This window comes from Fundulus heteroclitus, chromosome 3 (genome assembly GCF_011125445.2).
Source record: "Fundulus heteroclitus isolate FHET01 chromosome 3, MU-UCD_Fhet_4.1, whole genome shotgun sequence".
NCBI lineage: Eukaryota > Metazoa > Chordata > Actinopteri > Cyprinodontiformes > Fundulidae > Fundulus > Fundulus heteroclitus.
Genome location: NC_046363.1, coordinates 13,229,700 through 13,248,884, shown reverse-complemented (window position 1 = coordinate 13,248,884; position 19,185 = coordinate 13,229,700). Strand labels below are relative to the sequence as shown.

General features: G+C 46.4%; 1 protein-coding gene across 1 annotated transcript in view; it reads right to left on the bottom strand.

The window, feature by feature from the left end:
• LOC105927741 (eukaryotic translation initiation factor 3 subunit H) overlaps positions 1-19,185 on the bottom strand; it is an 80,936-nt gene that overhangs the window by 60,749 nt on the left and 1,002 nt on the right. Inside the window, exon 2 of the mRNA XM_012864658.3 lies at positions 8,683-8,839. Coding sequence (XP_012720112.2) covers positions 8,683-8,839 — 157 coding nt within the window. The remainder of the gene's footprint in view (positions 1-8,682; positions 8,840-19,185) is intronic.

The following is a 19,185-nucleotide window of genomic DNA, read 5'->3' as shown; positions in this document are numbered from 1 at the left end:
CAAAAACAAGTCTGGATGAAACCTGTTTGTTTCAGCCGCCTGACAAACTGTTCCCATCTACTTGAGCAATGAGAAGCATGACTTGAAGCTGGACAGAGACTCTGGCAGCGAGCTGCACCTGCGCTGGACAGATAGCTTGCAACTTGGCTGGAGGCAGAAGGACAAGCAGAAGGAAGGGGCTGGCAGCTGACTTCAGAGGAGGGGGGAGCGCACGCAAAAGATACCGCAGATGTAAAATGTACAACATGTCATCATACAAATCCAACGTTATCAGCAGGAAGAGCCAATCTGCTTGCCAAAGTTTGACGCGCGCGCGCCACATTTGTCATTATGAGGGGGATTCTTCTAATCAGACAAACAAACACTCCAAAAAAATAAATTGTTTCCTTGGCGGCGGGAATACTGCAGTCATCCCAAAGAGGAAAACCGGAAGCCCGGAGCTGGCCGTCCGACAATAATGACTTCCACAAAGCAAACGGATCCATTTCTGGGATATGATTATCCCAACGGGACGTTTGTTGGGCGCTTCCATTTTTCTCTCCAACAGCAGAGAAGTAATTACACATCAGGGGTGGGGAGGGTGGGCTGTTGATCTCAGAGAAAGAAAAGGGGAAACAGGGGCAGCGCTTCCATGCGGTGAGTCTGCAAAGCAAAAAAAAAAAAAAAAAAAAAAAGACAGAGGTAGAGCCGTAGATGAAAGGTGCAGAAGAGAGTCGGCTGTCTCCCTGTCGTCAGCATCCCTCCTCCTCCTCCTGCAGCCGGACGGGAGAAGGAGAAACCGGTTTGATAAAGCGAGCCCCTTACACGCTGAAGAAAACGACCGCACCTTGTCAGTTTGATCCATCTATAATATTAGTGCTTTCAGGCTTTAGCATGGATTTATCTGGGGGCGTCGCGATGGAGCAAATTACACAGCTTACCTGAACATTGTTTCAATGTGCCAGACACACAGAGGGAACCACATATTTAGATTTACTCTACACTGAGACTAAATGTTGATCAGTTACTTTGCAAAGGTTTATGGGAAAATTATTATTGGATGTGCTAAATGCTGGAATTACACACCAGACATAATCTTTACCCTGAGCTCAGAAGTTTGCATACGCTTCATTTTGGGCATCCTTCCAACCACCTTCACACAGGACTAATGTTCAAGTTTAAAGTCTTTACCGTCATTGGAGAACTTTGACGTTACACAACAAAACGGCGCCGTTGCCTGGAATTCTGGCCCAGATCTCTTGAATTAACTCAAAAATCCCACCCTTTTCTGACCAGTCAACGCACCGTGTCTATCAGGGCCAGTAAACAGCAACATCCTTCACCGAGGGAAGAAGACACAAAGTTAGCCATCATCAGTGTCAGGGAGGGCTTTGTCAACGTCGGAGGACAAACGGTGGACCGAGACTCCAGGAGATAACAGGAAGGCTAAATGTTTGACAGCGGGGTTACAGTTTTAAGCATCCCATCTTCCTGCTTCTGTCTGTTACGGGACGCGCTTTAGTCGGAAATGTTGGCCGAGTTTTGGAAACGTAAGGGTCCACGTTCTCAGGCCGAGACAAAGACAGAGACTACCGTTCAGATCAGTGAATAAAAGTCACATCGGTGCAAATAGAAATGAGCTCCAATAGAAAGCAGCTGAAGAATGACAGATTAAAATGGTAAATGGCTTCTACTTGTACTTTAACTAGTCCGACGACCACAAAGTGCTTTACTCTATAGTCAGTCAGCCATTCACACCCCGACGGTGGTGAGCTATGTTCGTAACCACATCTAGCAAGCTTCACTCTCAGGTAATCGTAATGGAATCGAATCTTGAAGCGCCAGACGACGGCCATCCCTGTTGCTCATCAGTCTATATGTGGCGATGGGAGAAATAAATAAACATGAATAACGAATATGGCTCCAAAAGCAGGCAGAGCACAAAAGAGAGAAATATCTTACCTTGTTATTTTAACAACAGCTGGTTGCACATCAACCCTCCTGAGTAAATCGGTTTTATGTGAAAATCAATCTTTAGCTGATTACAGAGACAAAGTAAGCCTTACAGTAAGCTAAATTTATTCTGGGCTGTCAATAGCTCACTCGTGGAAGAGCATCTGATAATTATGCGTAGAGTCACGCCTCATTAGTGCTGCCGTTGGTAAACTTAGTCCCTTTGAACAGTGAAAGCCATGATGAGGACAAATGACCTCTTGCCGATGTTAGGAACGGATTTGCAGAAATGTGACTTGTGCTTAGCAACATGCAAACATGCTGCCATCTTTAATATTCACTAGCACAGACGTATTATTAAACTGATTTAGACAAAAAATGTCCAATCACGACTAAAGCATAGCAAAGCTGTGATTGGTGTGATTCTTTGGATCGACTGTAGACAAATCTGTAAGTCAACTAAACTGACCAGGTGTTCAAATTTAGCTTTCGGTGGATCTACTGGTTCTGGCGTCCACCTATCAGAGCCGAGCATCTCCTTCTCACCGGTTAACTTTTAGCCACTTCGCTTCTCAGCAGCTTGAAATCCATGTGGAAAACCCAAAAGGTTTTTCCCCTCGCCGGCTGGCGTTAAACACATAAAAACATATACACCAACGGCACGACGAGAAAAAGATGCCACAATGAAAGACAAATGTCCTCAGCAGGCATCAAAACGCCAAGTGCTGGACCATTTAATCTAAAGAAAACTGTCAACGAGCTGAAAGAGCAACACGCACAAAACAGAGAGCCGATATCCAATTTAAGTGTAGTATAAGCATCACTTCAGACGCTGAATGGCTTGTAACAAATTCCCAGCATTCTATTTAAAAAAAGAAAACTCCATTTCCAAATGATAAAGACAACATTTCTATTGGATTTACAAAAGCACAAGAGGAGAAGAGGTTGTTTTAATGCGCGCGTCTCGGGGAGCGGAGAATTAAAACGAGTACCATCCACGGCTTCATTCATGCCAACATCCCTTAATAATCTCTCTGTACCAGGACACCCGATTCTTTGTCATCCATTGTCGCTGATAACGCAACAAAAGACGACGACGGCCGCGTCTTTTTATTAACATGCTCCTCATGCGCCTCTGCTGCTCTGGGGACTGCCGTCGCCGGCTGCAGCCCCACTCGTCCCGCTCCGTACATCCAGTCAATGACGGAAGGACAGAGGGAGCAAGGGCGCCACAGACAGGAGGACTGGTGTCCAGCCAAGGTTCTTTCTTCTCCTTTTCCTTCATTGTTTTGCCCCCCCACCCCCACTCCTCGTTCTACGTGCGTTGTTACTCGTCTGCCGCCTGCTTTTCGCTCATTTCGGCCACACTTGCAGCCGCTGACGGGGGGGGCCCTGCGAGCGCGGCTCCACACTGGCACCTGTTGATGAGCGGGTGGCATAGCACAATTAGGAGATGCACACGGAGCCGCGCTGTCTCGCAGGCGGCGAATACAATAAAAAAAAAATAAAAAAGGAAAGAAATAAAAATCACACCGCCACAAGGCTGTCAATCCAAACCATTGTTCCTTTGGAGATGGATAGCAGGAGTCGTTTTTTTTTTATCTGTACAGCCTGAAGCTACGGTGAGTCAGAGGGAGACGATTCGGCTTTACACGCAACAACCTGATCCTGACAAACGCAGGAAGACGCGGGGCAGAGAGGCGCGCAGGGGGGGGGTGCGGGGGCCCTGGGGGCGGGCAGGAGTCAGCTGCTCGGCCCAGACGTTCTGCATCCACAGTTTTAGCTGGAGGTTTTGATGATTTAGCGCTGAGCGTCAGAGTTAGTCCAGACAGAGCTGCTGCGGGAGAAAGATATCGCGCATCTTCCCAGGTTCAGGTGGGAGTCTTGTAGCGCGGCCCTTTTTAAAGCGCTCCCCCCCCCTGAAACCCCCCGGCTGGCAGAGCGGGTTAAGATGCTGAGCCGTAAGGAGGCTGCGGCTGACAAACTGCCGACACTTCACACGACCAGCAGAGGAGGACCCACCAGAGAGGCACGGCGCTTCCCCTGGGACGGCTGAGGAGGTCTTATATCAGACCACATATTCTGCAGCCTGGAACATAACAAATCCATCCTTTCAGGGACTCAACAGAAAAAAGGCAGAAAGCTTTATAAAAAAAAGACCCTTTATCACTATAACAGGGCTCTAAAAAGGCGTATTTTCCCGTGGCAGCATCTCGCACTGGATCGGTTTATTTCTGCTCTCTCTAATGGAGGAGCATCACGGCAGGCGCTCATCACAGGCAGGGGAGCAGGGATTGTTCACCTCTGGCCCTCTAGACAGGATCGCGATTAAAATGGAGTCACGATTCAACACAATGCGAGGAGCAAAAACTCGTCCTGGAACCAACAGGATGGAGAGACCTGGGCCTGGTGTGATAGCAGGACAAACACCAGCAAATATGTTGATATTGCTATGACAACTGAGATGCCATACATGGTGCAGCTCCAGAGTGAAAAAAATGGTAGGTGACTGGTTTCCTGGAAATATTATGGGCTCGACTCGTGAACGTACGCGTGTCCCCCCCACCCCCAGCAAACATGGCCGACTAACAGCTCACAGCGGGGAATGATGAGCCGCAGACCCGGAGACAACTGTGTTCTGAAACATTTGGACCTTTTGGAAAGACCGGTTAACCCCGTTTTCATGGGTTTGACAGAACAAGAAAGCCAAAAAAACGATATGCTGGGTTTACTGCTATGGATTTACGTTACTTAAGCCTGTCTGGGAACATAGATTTGCATCATGGGAGCACCAGCCTTCTGAGCCGAAATGCTTAATACAAAAACAACAGGGCTGCACAATTTCAGGAAAACATGGGATTGCAATACATCGGCTGAATATTGCAAACACACCACATCTTCCTGATACCTTTCTGTTTCAATCATGAGTCTCTGCGGGCTTTAGCATCTCGAGCAGTAGAAATATACAACCAGTTTGGACGTCTGAAGCAGTGAAAGTCAATCCAGGAGGCCTAAACCATTATTGGCATCAACAATTTGATCCCTTTATATACAATATCCATCCAAACCTTGCATCTGAGGAGTTCTTTGCCATACGGGATAATGCAAGCATCGATACTGCGGTGTGATTTAGGGTCACAGCAAAAACACGTCTCTGTGAAACACCATCAGGAAATTCTGCAGCGAATCTAAGAGATGAGGGGAACGACTCTCTGCTACTTGGTACGGATTTTTGCAACAATTTAAATAAAGGCAGAAATTCATTTGTTTTCCTGTTACAGTTCTTTAAAAGGTGCATAGCCGCGTTATTTGATTTTTTTTCTTACATTTATTCAGTAACTCACTCTGGTTGCATGCAAAGTTTTTCTGAAAGCTTATCAACTGGTGCATTAGTTATCATTTTGGTGTTTTGGGCTTTGTTTTTGCTCAATTTGTTCGTAAATAAAGTCCTTTGTGTTTATTTATAACAACAATTGAAGTACGACGCTGCACGTGTGTTGCAGGGGATAAACTAGGAAGCAGCTAACGGCTATTAGCGTCTCCCAGCAAAGTTACGGAAACAATGAAGAATGGTCCAAGATCCAGTATAAAAAAAAACAACAAAAAATAAATAAACAATATGATCCCAGAAGCGAAAAGCCTGGAATAGCGCTGGGAATACAGCCTGAACGTTGGTGTTCACTGAAGCGGACGCTAAAGCTGCCGACAGCTCAGCTGTGACCACAGAATTGACTGATGTGAGGAAACGTCCTGATTGAAACTGGGATAATAGTAATATCAATGCTTCTTAGTTCCAAAGATTATAAATAGATGGATTGATTGACTGGTTGGCTCTTACCTTGATGCTGTGTCCCTGTTTCTGTTTCTCAACAGGAAATTCATTTCTCTGTGACGTTTTGATATGAGGCTCTCAGAGTTGCTGTAGATCGGTTTATTTAATTAACAACGGTTGGTCTTTGATCACGCTGAGCTGCCACTTTACCGCGAGGCATTGCAGAGGATCAGAGTCGGTACGGCATTATTTACACGTGCTTTATTAGTCGCCACCTGGCTTTCTGATAGGTCTGCTGTACTGCCAGTAGATGGCGCCACATCTATTTACATCTGCTCATCGTAACCATGAGGTGGTTATTTTTTTAGGCTCAAAAAGGACCATCAATGCATTGTCTGGATGGACACTTGAAGTATATAACCTTATTTTATCATGACCAACTGGATTTTGGTCTTTTTGGTATAAGCAGATAACGTGACTATGTACCTTTAAATTATTGCCAACCTGCAGCAACCTAAAAAAAAAAAAAGTCAGATAACTTTTAAAGTTGGAAAACTTTGTTGGTAAAGCAGCTTTAAGAAATTCAAGGGAACCAAACTAAGGGTTTAAGACAACTTTACCAACATTAAAATGCAATAAAGCAAAAGTGTTGACAACAGCAGCTGTTTTTTAACCTGAAAACCATCGTGACAGAGTTTGTGTCTGTTGTTTTTTTTATTTTGTATTCATTTAAAACACCAGGACAGACAAAAAAAAAAAAACGGCACAGCAGATATTTGAAACAGGGACATGATCTGAGAAAAGACCTGGCTGGGCGCGGCTCTAATTTCTATTCATTTACTGCTGAAGCCATCAGCGGCTCCCTGCCACCTACACGGGGTCCTTCGCTCTCCTCGCTTTCTGAAACGCTCGAGTTTGCAGTTGAACGTCTGGCATCTGTAAGTTTCTGCAAAAATGTTCAACATACTGCTCACCTAACAAAAACAAAAACAAAAATCACTTCCAGAGGCAAACGACCCTGAACACACAAAAACCAAATCACATCAGCATCTCTGGAGGTCGAGAACTAGATCTGCTTGCGGAGGCCCGGCTCTGTTTGACGTTGAAACGACTGGCTGCAGACGGACCCAGATGTGACTGACGTTTTTAGATGATGATCGATCCGACTGATAGTTGGGCTCCTGCATCATAAAGTCCTCCTACACGTCCATTATTACATTGGTGACGATTCGGAGCCAGATCCCGGCTCCAGCAAAACACTTTAGCTGCGGCGTGTGCTGCGGGTCTGCAGAGGGTCGAGGCAGCCCACTCCAACGTGAGCGCAGATGAAAAACGAACAATTAGCTGCTGCGGCGCACAGGACACAGACAGTTGACTGGCCCGGCTGGTCAGCTGTTTGCGGGGGCGGATAATTCAGACTGCAGCACAGGAACAAAATGACCTTATGTACAGACATAAAACCAATTTTCTGCGAAGCGGCTGATCAACGGTCTCGCTCCTGTCGGGAGCCTCTGGCTTTGATTTAGTGGCTGAACATCGCAGGGAGGAGGGAGGAATCATCTTTTGGAAGAACGGCGCGGCGGGATCTGATGCTGGACGCCGTGTTCTCGTGTAGGAGGGCAGAAGCTGGCAACAAGCAGAGACGCGTTTGGAATTTGGTGTCAGATAACCCGGCAGCCTGTCACCTTGTGCGGATGGGCCGGCATCCCTGTGGGGAGGAGTTCTGTCCTGACTCTGCCGATCTGCCGGGATTCGCAGCGAGGCGCTCGTCACCGAAGCCCTCGTTAGCGGATGGAAAAGCCGGCCCGTCAAAAGTCAGCATCCCGACAAGTCTCCTGCAGAAAGACGCACTGGGCCGGCGTTCCTCACACTAACGACCTTTAGCTACCGCCGCTGAACGTGCGTCCTCGCTCGCTTTCTGCCGGCTGCTCATTAGCAGTGGAGGCCTGTGAAGCTCGTCTCCCCCGTCCACCTTTCCCCCGCAGCTGTTCGCCTCCGTCCTGTCCCCCGGACCAGCGTGGCAGCGGCTTCTGATGCGCTTAGCTGGGTGAGAGACGAGTTGTTGGGGCTGAGATTCACCTTCCGGCAGCACGGCGGCGGAGAAGCAGAGGTCAGATGATCAGAGGGGACCGAAGTCGGGTCTGGAGAGCCGCTGTGCTGCCGGCTGCTGATGTTTCCCTGAGCTAACACGCCACATCCAGAGAAGCTGAACACCACGCCCCGCAGGGCTGGAGACTGACAACCCTGCTTTAATCGAAGAATATCCATGAGTTACAACGGCCTAGTCAAAGTCCAGACCGAAATGCAGAGGATAATACGTGCGAAGACTTGAGACACATACTCTCTTTCCACTATTTCTAAGCTCCAGTATTGACTCACGTACCCTGACCTTCCTTCCTCAAAGACCAAAGGGTGTGAAGACTTTTTCAAGGCACTCAGTAAAACAAATAAATACATAATAAATAAAACCCATCAATATTCAGCAATGTGGCATATTTTCTAAGCAGCTTATGGCTAAACGTCAGCGTTGGATTACAGACGCGTCCCGAGTCGCTCCCCGTTCCGCGAGCCAACGGTGACGAGATCCAAAGACGATAAACGCTTTGACCCCGCCGTCACTCAGCGTGATCAGATAAAACAAACTCGAGTTTTTGCGGGCCAAAAATAAAAAAAACACATTTCCCCACGTCTCCGATGAACGTCCCCCGCTGCCAGCTGCTACGTCGACCCGAGAGCTCGGCAGCTAATTAAAAACCTAATCGGCCCAATTTGCAGTTTGTGACGGCCGCGCGGCGCAATTTGAATGACAAAAGGCGCGGTTATCTGTAATGGATGTGACGAGGAAGTGGTGAAAACATCACTGAAACATTCAAATATGATGATCTCCTGCATCGGCAGAAGCCCCCCACCCCACTCCACCACCCGTGGAGCCGGAGTTCACATCCATCTCTGAAGGGGGACACTTGGCCTCCAGCTACCTTCGTCAAAGTCGGCGTCGTCCTCGGTGTGCTGGGGGAACGGGAAGCAGTTGGTGATCTCCAGCCGGTCCTCCACCACCAGGCCCAGCAGGACGCCCTGCACCACCTCGCTGCCCTGGCCCTCTTCCTGGTAGTGCTTAATAATCTTCAACACCACCTGAGAAGGCAGGAGACAAAAGGCAAACATCACTCAGAGGATTTAACCGGAGCAAGAGGAAAACGACTGAAGGAGAGAGAGGGGGGGAGGGCAGTCAGCGAAGCCTTTTCCTTCCTTAAAGGAAATTTCATTTGATTTTCTGACCCGCAGTTTCATTTCTTACTTTATTATCCAGTGATTTATGTCGGCGGCTTTAACTGCGTCTCGGCTTGTCGGGCTGATTCGTCCTGATTATGGCGATTTAGAGTGTTTTCGTTGGCGGGTTGCTTTTTCAGAGGGGGGAAACGCTTCTTTTTGCCGACTCGTTTCTCCCCGGGTCTCCGGCGCGCCGGGTTCTGCTGCAGCACGGGCAAGTTAAGCTACTTAATTAACAGAAGGGAGGACCATGCAGATAGGAGCCGTGCGACCTTTGAATATAGTTAGCTGTGCTGTAGAAAGAAAGAAAACCCCAGATATGAAACAAATTACCTAATCCCATTGTGTGCTGTGTTAAAGTAATCCATTTTTCAATGACAATGGTTTCATTAGGAGCTCCTTAAACAAACAGATGCAGCGTTTATGAAAGAAATATACTCCTACAGCCCGCTGGAAAATTAAAATAGTAAAAACATGAGGAACTACGAAGCAGCTCAAATGACTACTCCAGTCAGACTACCATAAAATGTTAATAAGGGGAGGTTGTGCAGCAGCTTTTTAAACCAAAGAAGCATTTTAATCTGTCCAAACGTGACAAACACGTCGGCCGTTTGCAGCAAACACAAGGCGACAGTGAAAACGGCCACGGATGGGGCTCCTCCCGGTGGCGTCCCGACTCAGACGCCTACATTAGAAACCACTTAACCGCGTCAGACAGGCGACGGCTCAACTCTTAACTTCTCTCAGCATTTCCATCTTGGCGAGTTGACTTTCTACGTACTTTCTGCTTCCAACTTCCAGCGTTGCGGGAACATTATTCTGACCCGCTGGAAGAGTTTGCCTCGCTACGAAGAAAAAGTTTGGAGCAGTCTGCTAGAATCTGAGCGACGCAAAGTTGTGCAAAGCTTTGATGAGGAAGGGAACATGGTACAAGGATTAAATGTGGCGGGCTTTTAATTCATGTGTGCAATTAAATCTCAATATTAACGCAGATGTTTAGTGAAGGTGTGAGAGGATAGAAACTTAGAAGCATGATGAATCCAGAGAAGGCCCTGAACTCAGCATCACCATGGTGAAATATAGTAGTGGCACCACCATGCTGCGGGGATGGTTTACAAAACTAGCTCATACTTAAAATTAGGGCTGAACGGTTGTGGAAAATAATCTAATTGAGATTTTTTTTATCTTAATATTGCAATTTAATGCGATTATTTTTTTTTCCAGTTTAATTTATCATGTCTTTTTAAACATATACAAACAACAAATCAATCTGTTTCATCGCTGTGCAGATCAGGTGCTAAAAGAGCCGCTGCGTCTCAACTCGGAGCAGAAATGAGACGATGTATTTCAACCAAAATTGTGATTTCATTTAGATTTTTCTCTGCACTAACCACAAACAACAAAAATGGCCTTTAGATAAAGATGTTTGTAAACAAGGACTATTTAAAACAAGAACTTTTAATGTTTTTATTAAGCAGAATATTATTCAAGAAAGCTTTTAATTGATTGGGACATCAATCCTTGTTGAATATAAAGTGCAACCAAGAAGCAAGTCTGTGTATTAAACTTATTGACCAGAACTTAATGCTATTATATTTTATGGTAAACAGTATGATTATGTAAACTCTAAAACAAGTAACAAAATTAGATTATCTCACTGCTGAAATTCTCTTCCCTTTCATGTGAAGGCAAACCCACTTTAAACACATTACTGACACCTAAAGAACGCGTCTGATTCACTAATTGTTACATAGCCAAAAATGGCAGACTTCTGCGATTTGGAAATTGCGGGGTTTTTTAAATTGCGATTATATTGCAAATGCAATTAATTGTGCAGACCTACTTAAAATTATATTCTACTTAGTGTTGGTCAAAAGTTCACACAGGGATACTTTCTAAGGACACCGTTTACTGAATATCTGATGGACCAGTGCGTCCCTTCTTCTTCACGCTGCGGGGCTGAAACAGAGAGCAGTCCAGGGAAAGCAAAATCAAGCTGAACCTGCAGAAGAACCCCCTGGTCGCTGTTGGCCTCCTCCGCCCTGCGCGCCTGCTTTAACGCGCCAGATTGAAACAAATGGGTCATTAACGAGTCTCTGCTGAAGCTGATGACAGAGCGAGGAGGCAAATCAATCGCTGCGAGAAGGTGTGCTGGAGCCGAGGGGCAAGACATGCAGGGCAAGAGCTGCCAAAGGAGCAGGGCTGGCCAACCTCGGTTTGGAGGGGAAAACAGCTTTTTGTCCACGGTCTTGTTATTCAGACCTAAAACACGACGATCAGTCAAAACCCTGACGGGGGAGAAGAGAACTGGCCCGCTTGGAGCGAGCCGACTGCAGACTGGAGACAGAGGATGACGGAGGTTTGCTCTGTTCAAGACGGCGTCGGGCTCTGCTGATTGCGGGCGGCACACGAAGATGTCCAAGCAACCCAAAAATCACAGATGCAACCATGAATAAAAGATCCTGCATTTGTTAAGATGCTAGTTACACCACACAGCATGGGGGGGGGTAAAAAGAGATTAGACTCCATGCATACTCGATGCGTCACTAAAATCATAGCATATAACGGTGCAATCAATCACGCCGTGGTTCCTGCGTGTATTCTCTGGGAACTGGAGGTGAAGTAAGACCTTTCCCCCCCCACAAATATAAAAGTCACTTTGCTCTCTGAGCTTTCAATTACAAAACGCACGTTGTCAGCATTTGTTTGCAAATACTAGGGACGGCGCTCACATGGATTTAGGATCCAATAAAATCATCAGCCACTTAAGGAGCCGATCAACCGGGCACAACATTTCTGCATCAACTCAAATGAAGCCGAGAGCAAAAGTACAAAACAACAGTTTTGTAAGCAGAGTTTGTTTGGACCGGGAACCGCTTTATGCAGCTGGTCCGGTTCACGCAGGGCTTAGAGAAGACGCGCAGAACCAAATAACTCATGGCGATGAACGCGGCCAGGTCGACTCGGACTATTAAGCGCTCACTAAATGAAGATTGTTCGGGGGTTTTGTTAATAGTTACTGGTAGTAAATGTTAAACGCAGCTTCAGAAGACCACAACACTGGGTTGGGTTGCAGCGTAGTCCATGTAGAGGGTCGTAATACTTTTTAAAGGAACCGTACCTGAACTTATGTCTGGTTTAGAAAAATGCCTTTTACGCAACGAATGAGTCAAAAGACGTCATTCGATAATAACAACTGACTAATTAATGTTTTAGCAGGAATAAGCAGCAAACTGGGGACAACCTTGTTGGCTTTATCTGCCAACGTAGTCAACAGTCCAAGTTTAAGCAGCAGATTCCTCCAAAGCATCAAAACAGGTCCATTTAGACCCCAGAAGAAGAGGAAGAAGCCTAGTTTCAGATCTACGGGTCAGCTACTCAGCCGTCACCACCTAGAGCTGCACAATACTGGTAAAAGGTGCGCTAATGTTATCAAATGCTGCAATGACCATGTAACATTGATGTCTTTTGGCTTTGGGTTCATTGCAAACACAGACCCTAGATAAGTACTGTATTCAGCTGCTGGGAAAAAACCCAAATACACATCATCTCCATGTCAACCACATGGTTTGAACAACGTTGAACAACTTGCTCGTCACGAGCGTCCGCTAAATTGCTGCAAGTCTCTTGACCACCTTCCCACCTCTTTGCCTTCTAAAACATATTATACAGCATTAAACAAACATCCCTAAATAAATTACCAGAACGGAGACGCCTTATTTGCAGTTTTACCATGGTGGGGGTGAATACTCGCCTCTGATTGGCTGCAGGGTGTCCGTTAAAAGGTGAGTAGGACACCTATAAAAATGTAGCCTGGTTGATCTAAATTACTGCGCCGGCTCAAACGTTAGCTGGCAATGCATCATAACGAGAGATATTAAATGGTTCTCTCAGCCGCTTCTTGTGAAAAACGTAAGATTTTAACTGTGTGTGACAGGACAGTAAAGTATTAATAATTGATTTAATATATATTTATTTAGCAAGTTGCCAAGTTATAAGCGGGATAAACGCCCTTCGAGGCGCCCATCATCAGAAATGAATGGGCTTCACGTCATCAGTTCATTCCTGGGCGTTATCCCTTACTTCAACATCACCATCCTACTGACATCTGCTTTTTGGGCCTTTAAAACAAGTTCATTCTAGTCTCCTAATGACATTAACTTCTTGCCCACATTTTGTTCTGCAGCAGCAGTGAAGCTAAATGAATCCATCGTAACCTGTTCAAACTGACTGCGGTCCAGGCAGATCTTTGGGATAGGCACATATGTGTGGTGATGCTGTGCTAACGATACGCCTCTGGGACATGTTTCTCTGGCAATCACAGATGGGGTGCGTGGCGGAGGAGGAGGAGGAAGCGGTGCCTGCGATCTCCAACCCCGCGTGGCCAACATGCATGAGCCCAGAAGGCCCGCTGGTACTCAGCACCGCCTGAGCAAGAGGCGACGGCACCTCCGACTTTAGGAGGAAACGCTGGCTGTAAAGTTAGAGATCTCTCGGCATACGTTGTGAGATTGAAGACCCTCGTACTTAATGTGTATAAACTCCATCCGTTATTATGGGGATTTAACGTTTTAAGCAAAATGAAGAGCCTCTCTGTATGATTTAGGAGCTTGTTTAGCCTCTAAATCAGTGTCACGGACGGCAACAGCGCTGCACTTCTTCCCCTATAAACAAGCCAACAAATAATGTGGCAACCAATTAAAGAACACAGGGGCATACAGGAAGAGCGGGGGGGAAAAAAAGTCATGCAGCTCGTCTACATGAACAGAAAGTGGGTTTCTATGTAAAAAAAAAAAAAAAAAAAAAAGGAATAAAAAGCTGAAAAGCACAGTGTGGACAGGGAGAGCATAAATCACAGTGATAAGAGTGTGGGCAGGTCACAGTCAGAGGCATTAATAATACACACGTACACATATACACCGGAGCGCGGTGGCAGTTCTGCACCCATGATCACAACAAAACAACCGGCACCGCTATAAGGGAGCCCTTCCTGGTCGCGGCGGCCCCCGCGCCCGTGTGAGAGCGGGGAGGGGGGGCCGTCCGGGAAGATGATTTATTCTTGCGAGGCGCCGGACTTGTCATGCAACAAGTTAAGAGCTGGGGGCAGCGAGGAAAGCGACGATATGAGGTGGAGCAGAGAGAAAAACAAATCTCATTCCCTGCCAGCCCGGCCGCCCCAGCTTTAGGGCTTTTTCCCCCCCTCTCCAACCTACGGAGGGGTGTGGGAGGGGGGGTCTGAGCAATAGGTTGAAGTGGGGAGAACCGAGAGTGAAAACACGCAAGGAGGAGATGTCCAGAGGGGGCAAGGTGGTGCTGTTGGGGTGAGGAGGAAACGTGGAGACCAGAAGTACAAAGAAAGTGGCCTGACAGAGAGGCCGGGGGTGTCAGACTGGTGTGGCAACAAGGTAGGCGAGAAAGAAGATGGGGGGGGGGGCGGGCAGCGGGCCTGTGTTCACCAGCCCCCATCCACCTGTTCAAGCTTTGGCTCCATTTTTCTGCCGTCTAATAGCCTTTCTAGTCCTCCATCTCATCAGTGAGACCAGATATGCTTCCAGCGATCTTAACTCTTGGCAATCTCTCCATCGCGCACTTAAAAGGCGTCCTTCTGGGAACAGATCGGAGGGATGGGGGGGGGGGGGGGGGGGGGTGCGGCGGCGGCAATCGACTGAAAACAGCTGCAGTAAGGTCAAACGAAGGGAGCCACGTTCAGGTTGGGAGAAATTCCTGAGTCTACAGAAATGCTTCAAAGGCGGGAGAGCTGAGGAGGCATCCGTAGTACAGGCCAGGAAGGAGCAGCGGGGCGGGGGGGTGACGGTGGATTCGGAGCCCCAGCTTCCTGCTGCTGAGTAAATGCCGCCAGGTATCGCGGGCAAATCCCGGAAAGCAGGGAGTTAGTGCAAACTTGCATGCACACTCACCAAAAAAGAAAAAGAAACTCTTCCCGGCATCATCTTTCAATCTCTCCTTCTCTCTAATGTATCGATCTAGCTCACCAGCGGCTAACTCGGTGAGGGTTGTTCGCCCCCCCACCCCCCCAGATTGATAAGTGGAGGGCATATTATAAATCAACGAACTTAAAATTGAATTGCGTAAAATCAATCGCGATCCAAATCTCCTGTTGGCAGCCTTTAATTCTGATCATAAATCTTCTCTTGCTGGCACAGAAACGGCTCACGTTCCCGACCCGACGGGGGCTTTCCCTGCTTTCGCGCTCCGCCGTGGCGCGGTGGGACCCTGCGCCTGGCGTTGGACGTGCGGCGCTTGGAGGAAATGGCTTTAGGTGAGGCATTAGTCATCTGTCGGGTTAAGCCGCGGATGGAGGCGGCGTACGCCCGCCGACTCGGGGAGATCTTCCACTAACGTGCTTCTGTCGGCGTCCAGCGTGAAGACCGCCGGCAGGGCAGGGGAGGGACGGTTTAATGACTCTGGAGGTAAAGCGTGCAGGCAGAGCGCAGACAGCTGCTGGCTGCCACTGCCCCGTTTCAGCTGGAGAGACGACACCAGGAGGGACTGAGGGGATCAAGTTCTGTGTGTTTGTGTGTGGAGAACAATCCACAACAGCCTGCCCGTTATTGGGATTTAAACCAACGACCTGAGAGATCCGAAAGGGTAGAGCATGCAGTGTTCAATTCAAAAAGTGAAAAATGGCATATATGATTTCACGTTTTTGTTTAGAAATAAAATCTGGTGTTTCTAATGCGGCCTACGCTGATATGTTGGTAGATTACAGACGGTGCGTGACAAATGTCTCCAGTTTTTTTATTGAATTATGGAAACAGACGACCTCTCCCATTATGTACGGTTGTATTGAGGTGTACCTGTATTTCCCAGCTGAGAGCTCCACCCCCCCCCCCCCCTTAACTTAAATTGAGCTTTCATTTACACGGTTCAGATCTAGATTTTATCTTTAAAGACAAATATTTTGTAGCCAACAACTATGGATTGTGGATTTAGGAAGCGGGGGGTCAAGAGTGTGAGCGGGGGGGGAGTCGGTGAGGCATCCACGGCACGGATCCGTGTCACGTTATCATGGCACATATTCCTGACAGGCCCGGGCTGAAGGGCCTAAGGCATGTGTAAAAGCCTCAGGGGGAAGAGAGCAGCTTTCTGCCACCGTGTCGTCTTTTATTCCCATAGAAGCTTTGAAACTAAAAAAAAAAATCACAAGAAACGTAAAGATTAAACTCTTCCTGAAAGAATTCCCCCTCCTTTATATTACACCCAAGAGCCTTTCCCATCCGTGCTGCTAAAAATACACCTCACCACGTGCCCTGACTTTATTCCCAAATCCACGGCGCGGATCACAGGGGAGGCGCCTGACGCTCGCCGCGCGTCACCGCAAATGAGACGCCGCTCCTTACCAGCGACCCGGACCGCAACCTCGCTTGATCTCCGTGGGTATTTAACGCAAATTTATCGCTCTGTTAAAAACACGACTACGTAGCAAGAGGAACGAGTGAGACCTCTTGAAGAGCAGAAACACAAAGCGTTCCTACGACACGGCCACGGTGACGCCGTCTTCTGCCTGCAGCTGAAGCTCAGAGAGGAGAGGGCCGTGATGCAACGCGCCGGCAACTGGTGCGTATCAACGCTTTCAGGTGAGATGACGTCTCCACGCCGCCACCCTGAATATGACAGCTAAAGGCTCCCTACAACACTCAGCCACACAAACTGATCTGGAGGGTTTTTGAAATCTGTGCATCCGTCATCGTAACCCCCCCACCCACTCTCCCCCCACCGGGTGCCTGGAGGGCCGCGGGGGAGGCTGGTGGCTACACACTGATAGCTAAGGGCAATTTAGAGAGAGCAACTAACCGAGCAGTCGTGTTTTTGGACTGTGAGAAGAAGCCGGAGTACCCGGAGAGATCACGTGCACAGACCGTGCAGAAAAATAAAAATACAAGACCGGGAATCCAACCAAGGACCTTCCTGCTGCAAGGCATCGCCGCTACCCGTTTTTGAAGTGGTCTTACAAAGATAACTGGCCCGACAAGGCTGCAGAGAGGAATAAGGAAGGTCTGAGTGGTTCGGCCATGTTCAACTGGAAGCTTCGGATGCTAAAGAGCGGCCAGAGACACAAGGGCGACTTCACAGAGGACATCTAAAAGGGACGGCACAAAGCGCCGCGTCCAAGTCGTGCTGCGGCACACATGCACCCTGTGAGGAACGAGCGGGTGGGTGTCCAAACGCAGCTCGGCGCCCACAATGAAGTGCATGCCAATGAGGCAAGTTTGTCCTCTGCTGTTTGCACAAAGGTACTACAGAAAGTACAGATGGAAGTAGAGCCAACACTGAGGAGAGATTTTGAATGGGGGGAACCCAGAATCTGGGAATTTTCCTCTGATCAGCGGGTTGAATTTAAAAATAAAAAAGGAATCTGTTTGTCCTGTCCATTAAAGGCATCAAAACTAAGGTCACCCGATTATTTTTATTTTTTTTGGGTCAATGAAGGCATCGACCAACAGCACGTACTCTGTTGCACAGTTTTGAGCTCAATAAAAATCTGATAAAGGTTAAGAGTCGATGCTGACACAGGGATGATCTTCTCATTCCTAGATTTTCTGTTGGATTATTATCTGCTACTGGTCCGTAAAACCTGCAGCCCTGTTAGAAACAGATCTTTAAACACAAATTTAAAGAAAGAAAAGGTGAAGACGTCGATACCATGCATTAAGAGGCTGATCGATGGAGGACTGGCTTAAAAACATACAACCTAAGAAGTAATCGTTGCTGTAAAAAATAGCAAATCAGCAGAGAAAGCAGGCAAAATGAAAAAATAAATAAATCATGTTTACAAGTAAAGATAATCCCTACTTCACATGACCTAATCTAATCCAATCCTGAAGAGTGAACAAATTCACCCTGCTAAAATTATTCCTTTGAGCCCATAAGATTCTGGAATAATATAAAAAAACTGGAACACTTATCTGAAGTAGTTTTCTTAAAAAATACTGCCATTTCATTTAAAATGCAAGAAAGTGCATTAAAAAAACAAGAGCCAACACTGATTAGCTACATAATGCTGTGGCAGCAGAAAAGTACATTTAGGCGTTTCATAAAACATGACGGAAAACTCTGCTTGGCTCGGCTAATCTGAACTCAACCAGGCGCTTCCTGGGCGATACCAAATTAGGATTTTCCCTGAAATCAAACCTGCTAATTATCTTTTTCTCATCTCCTAAAGACAATAAACAATGAGAGAGAAAAAATATGTGATGCAGGTTCTTAGATGTCAGAGGATTGGGAGCCAATAATAAAAATGACAAGATAATTACAACAATGACAAGATAAATTCTGCTCACTTTCAAGGCGTGAACGCTCCCAACGGTTAACTGATTTTGACTAAACTCAAGAAAGTAGGTGCTGTCAGCTGAAAGGACGTCAATCCTACTGTTGATGCATTTAATAAAAACAAAAAGAAAACAAGAACATTCAGATATTTCAGGCTCTGAGTAGCAGATCAAGAGAAAAACGACGGAACCAGTGGCACGTCACTGGTTTTTATATATATATATATATATATATATATATATATATATATATATATATATATATGGATGATATAGCAAAAATAAAGAGCATATAATAGCAACAGCATTGATAAAATAGAAATATTGATCGATATTGATAATTGTCAAAACGAAAATGTTCAAAACATACATTTTAAGTGCAGACCTGAGCTTTTTATGCAGTTGCTTAATGATCCATTTTAAATAAATGGATTCAAACATAACGGTTCATTTAACCAACTTTTTACCAAACCTGTAAGTCTTAAAAAAGGAATAAAGAACGCGTGCTCTCTGAACTCTCTGGTGGCCGACGGAGAGTTCCTGGGTCTGCATTTGTGATTGGTTGAAATGATGTAATGACTGCAGTATTAACCCACACGATAGGATAGAATGCACTCTTTTTATTGACCCCCTTTTTATTCTATTGAACCACACGTCTATCAATCGATATAAGTCGTTATTTAATTATCATCCATCCATATATATATACACACAATCATAAAAAAACGACTTTTCATATATATATATATATATATATATATATATATATATATATATATATATATATATATATATATATATATATATTCGTTTTTTCCAGACAGGTGCCCATTTTTAAAGTCTACGTAAAATACACTGTCTAGTGATGACATGTATATTTTTACAGTGATTAATACTAAATGAACTAAAGATGAGTGCACT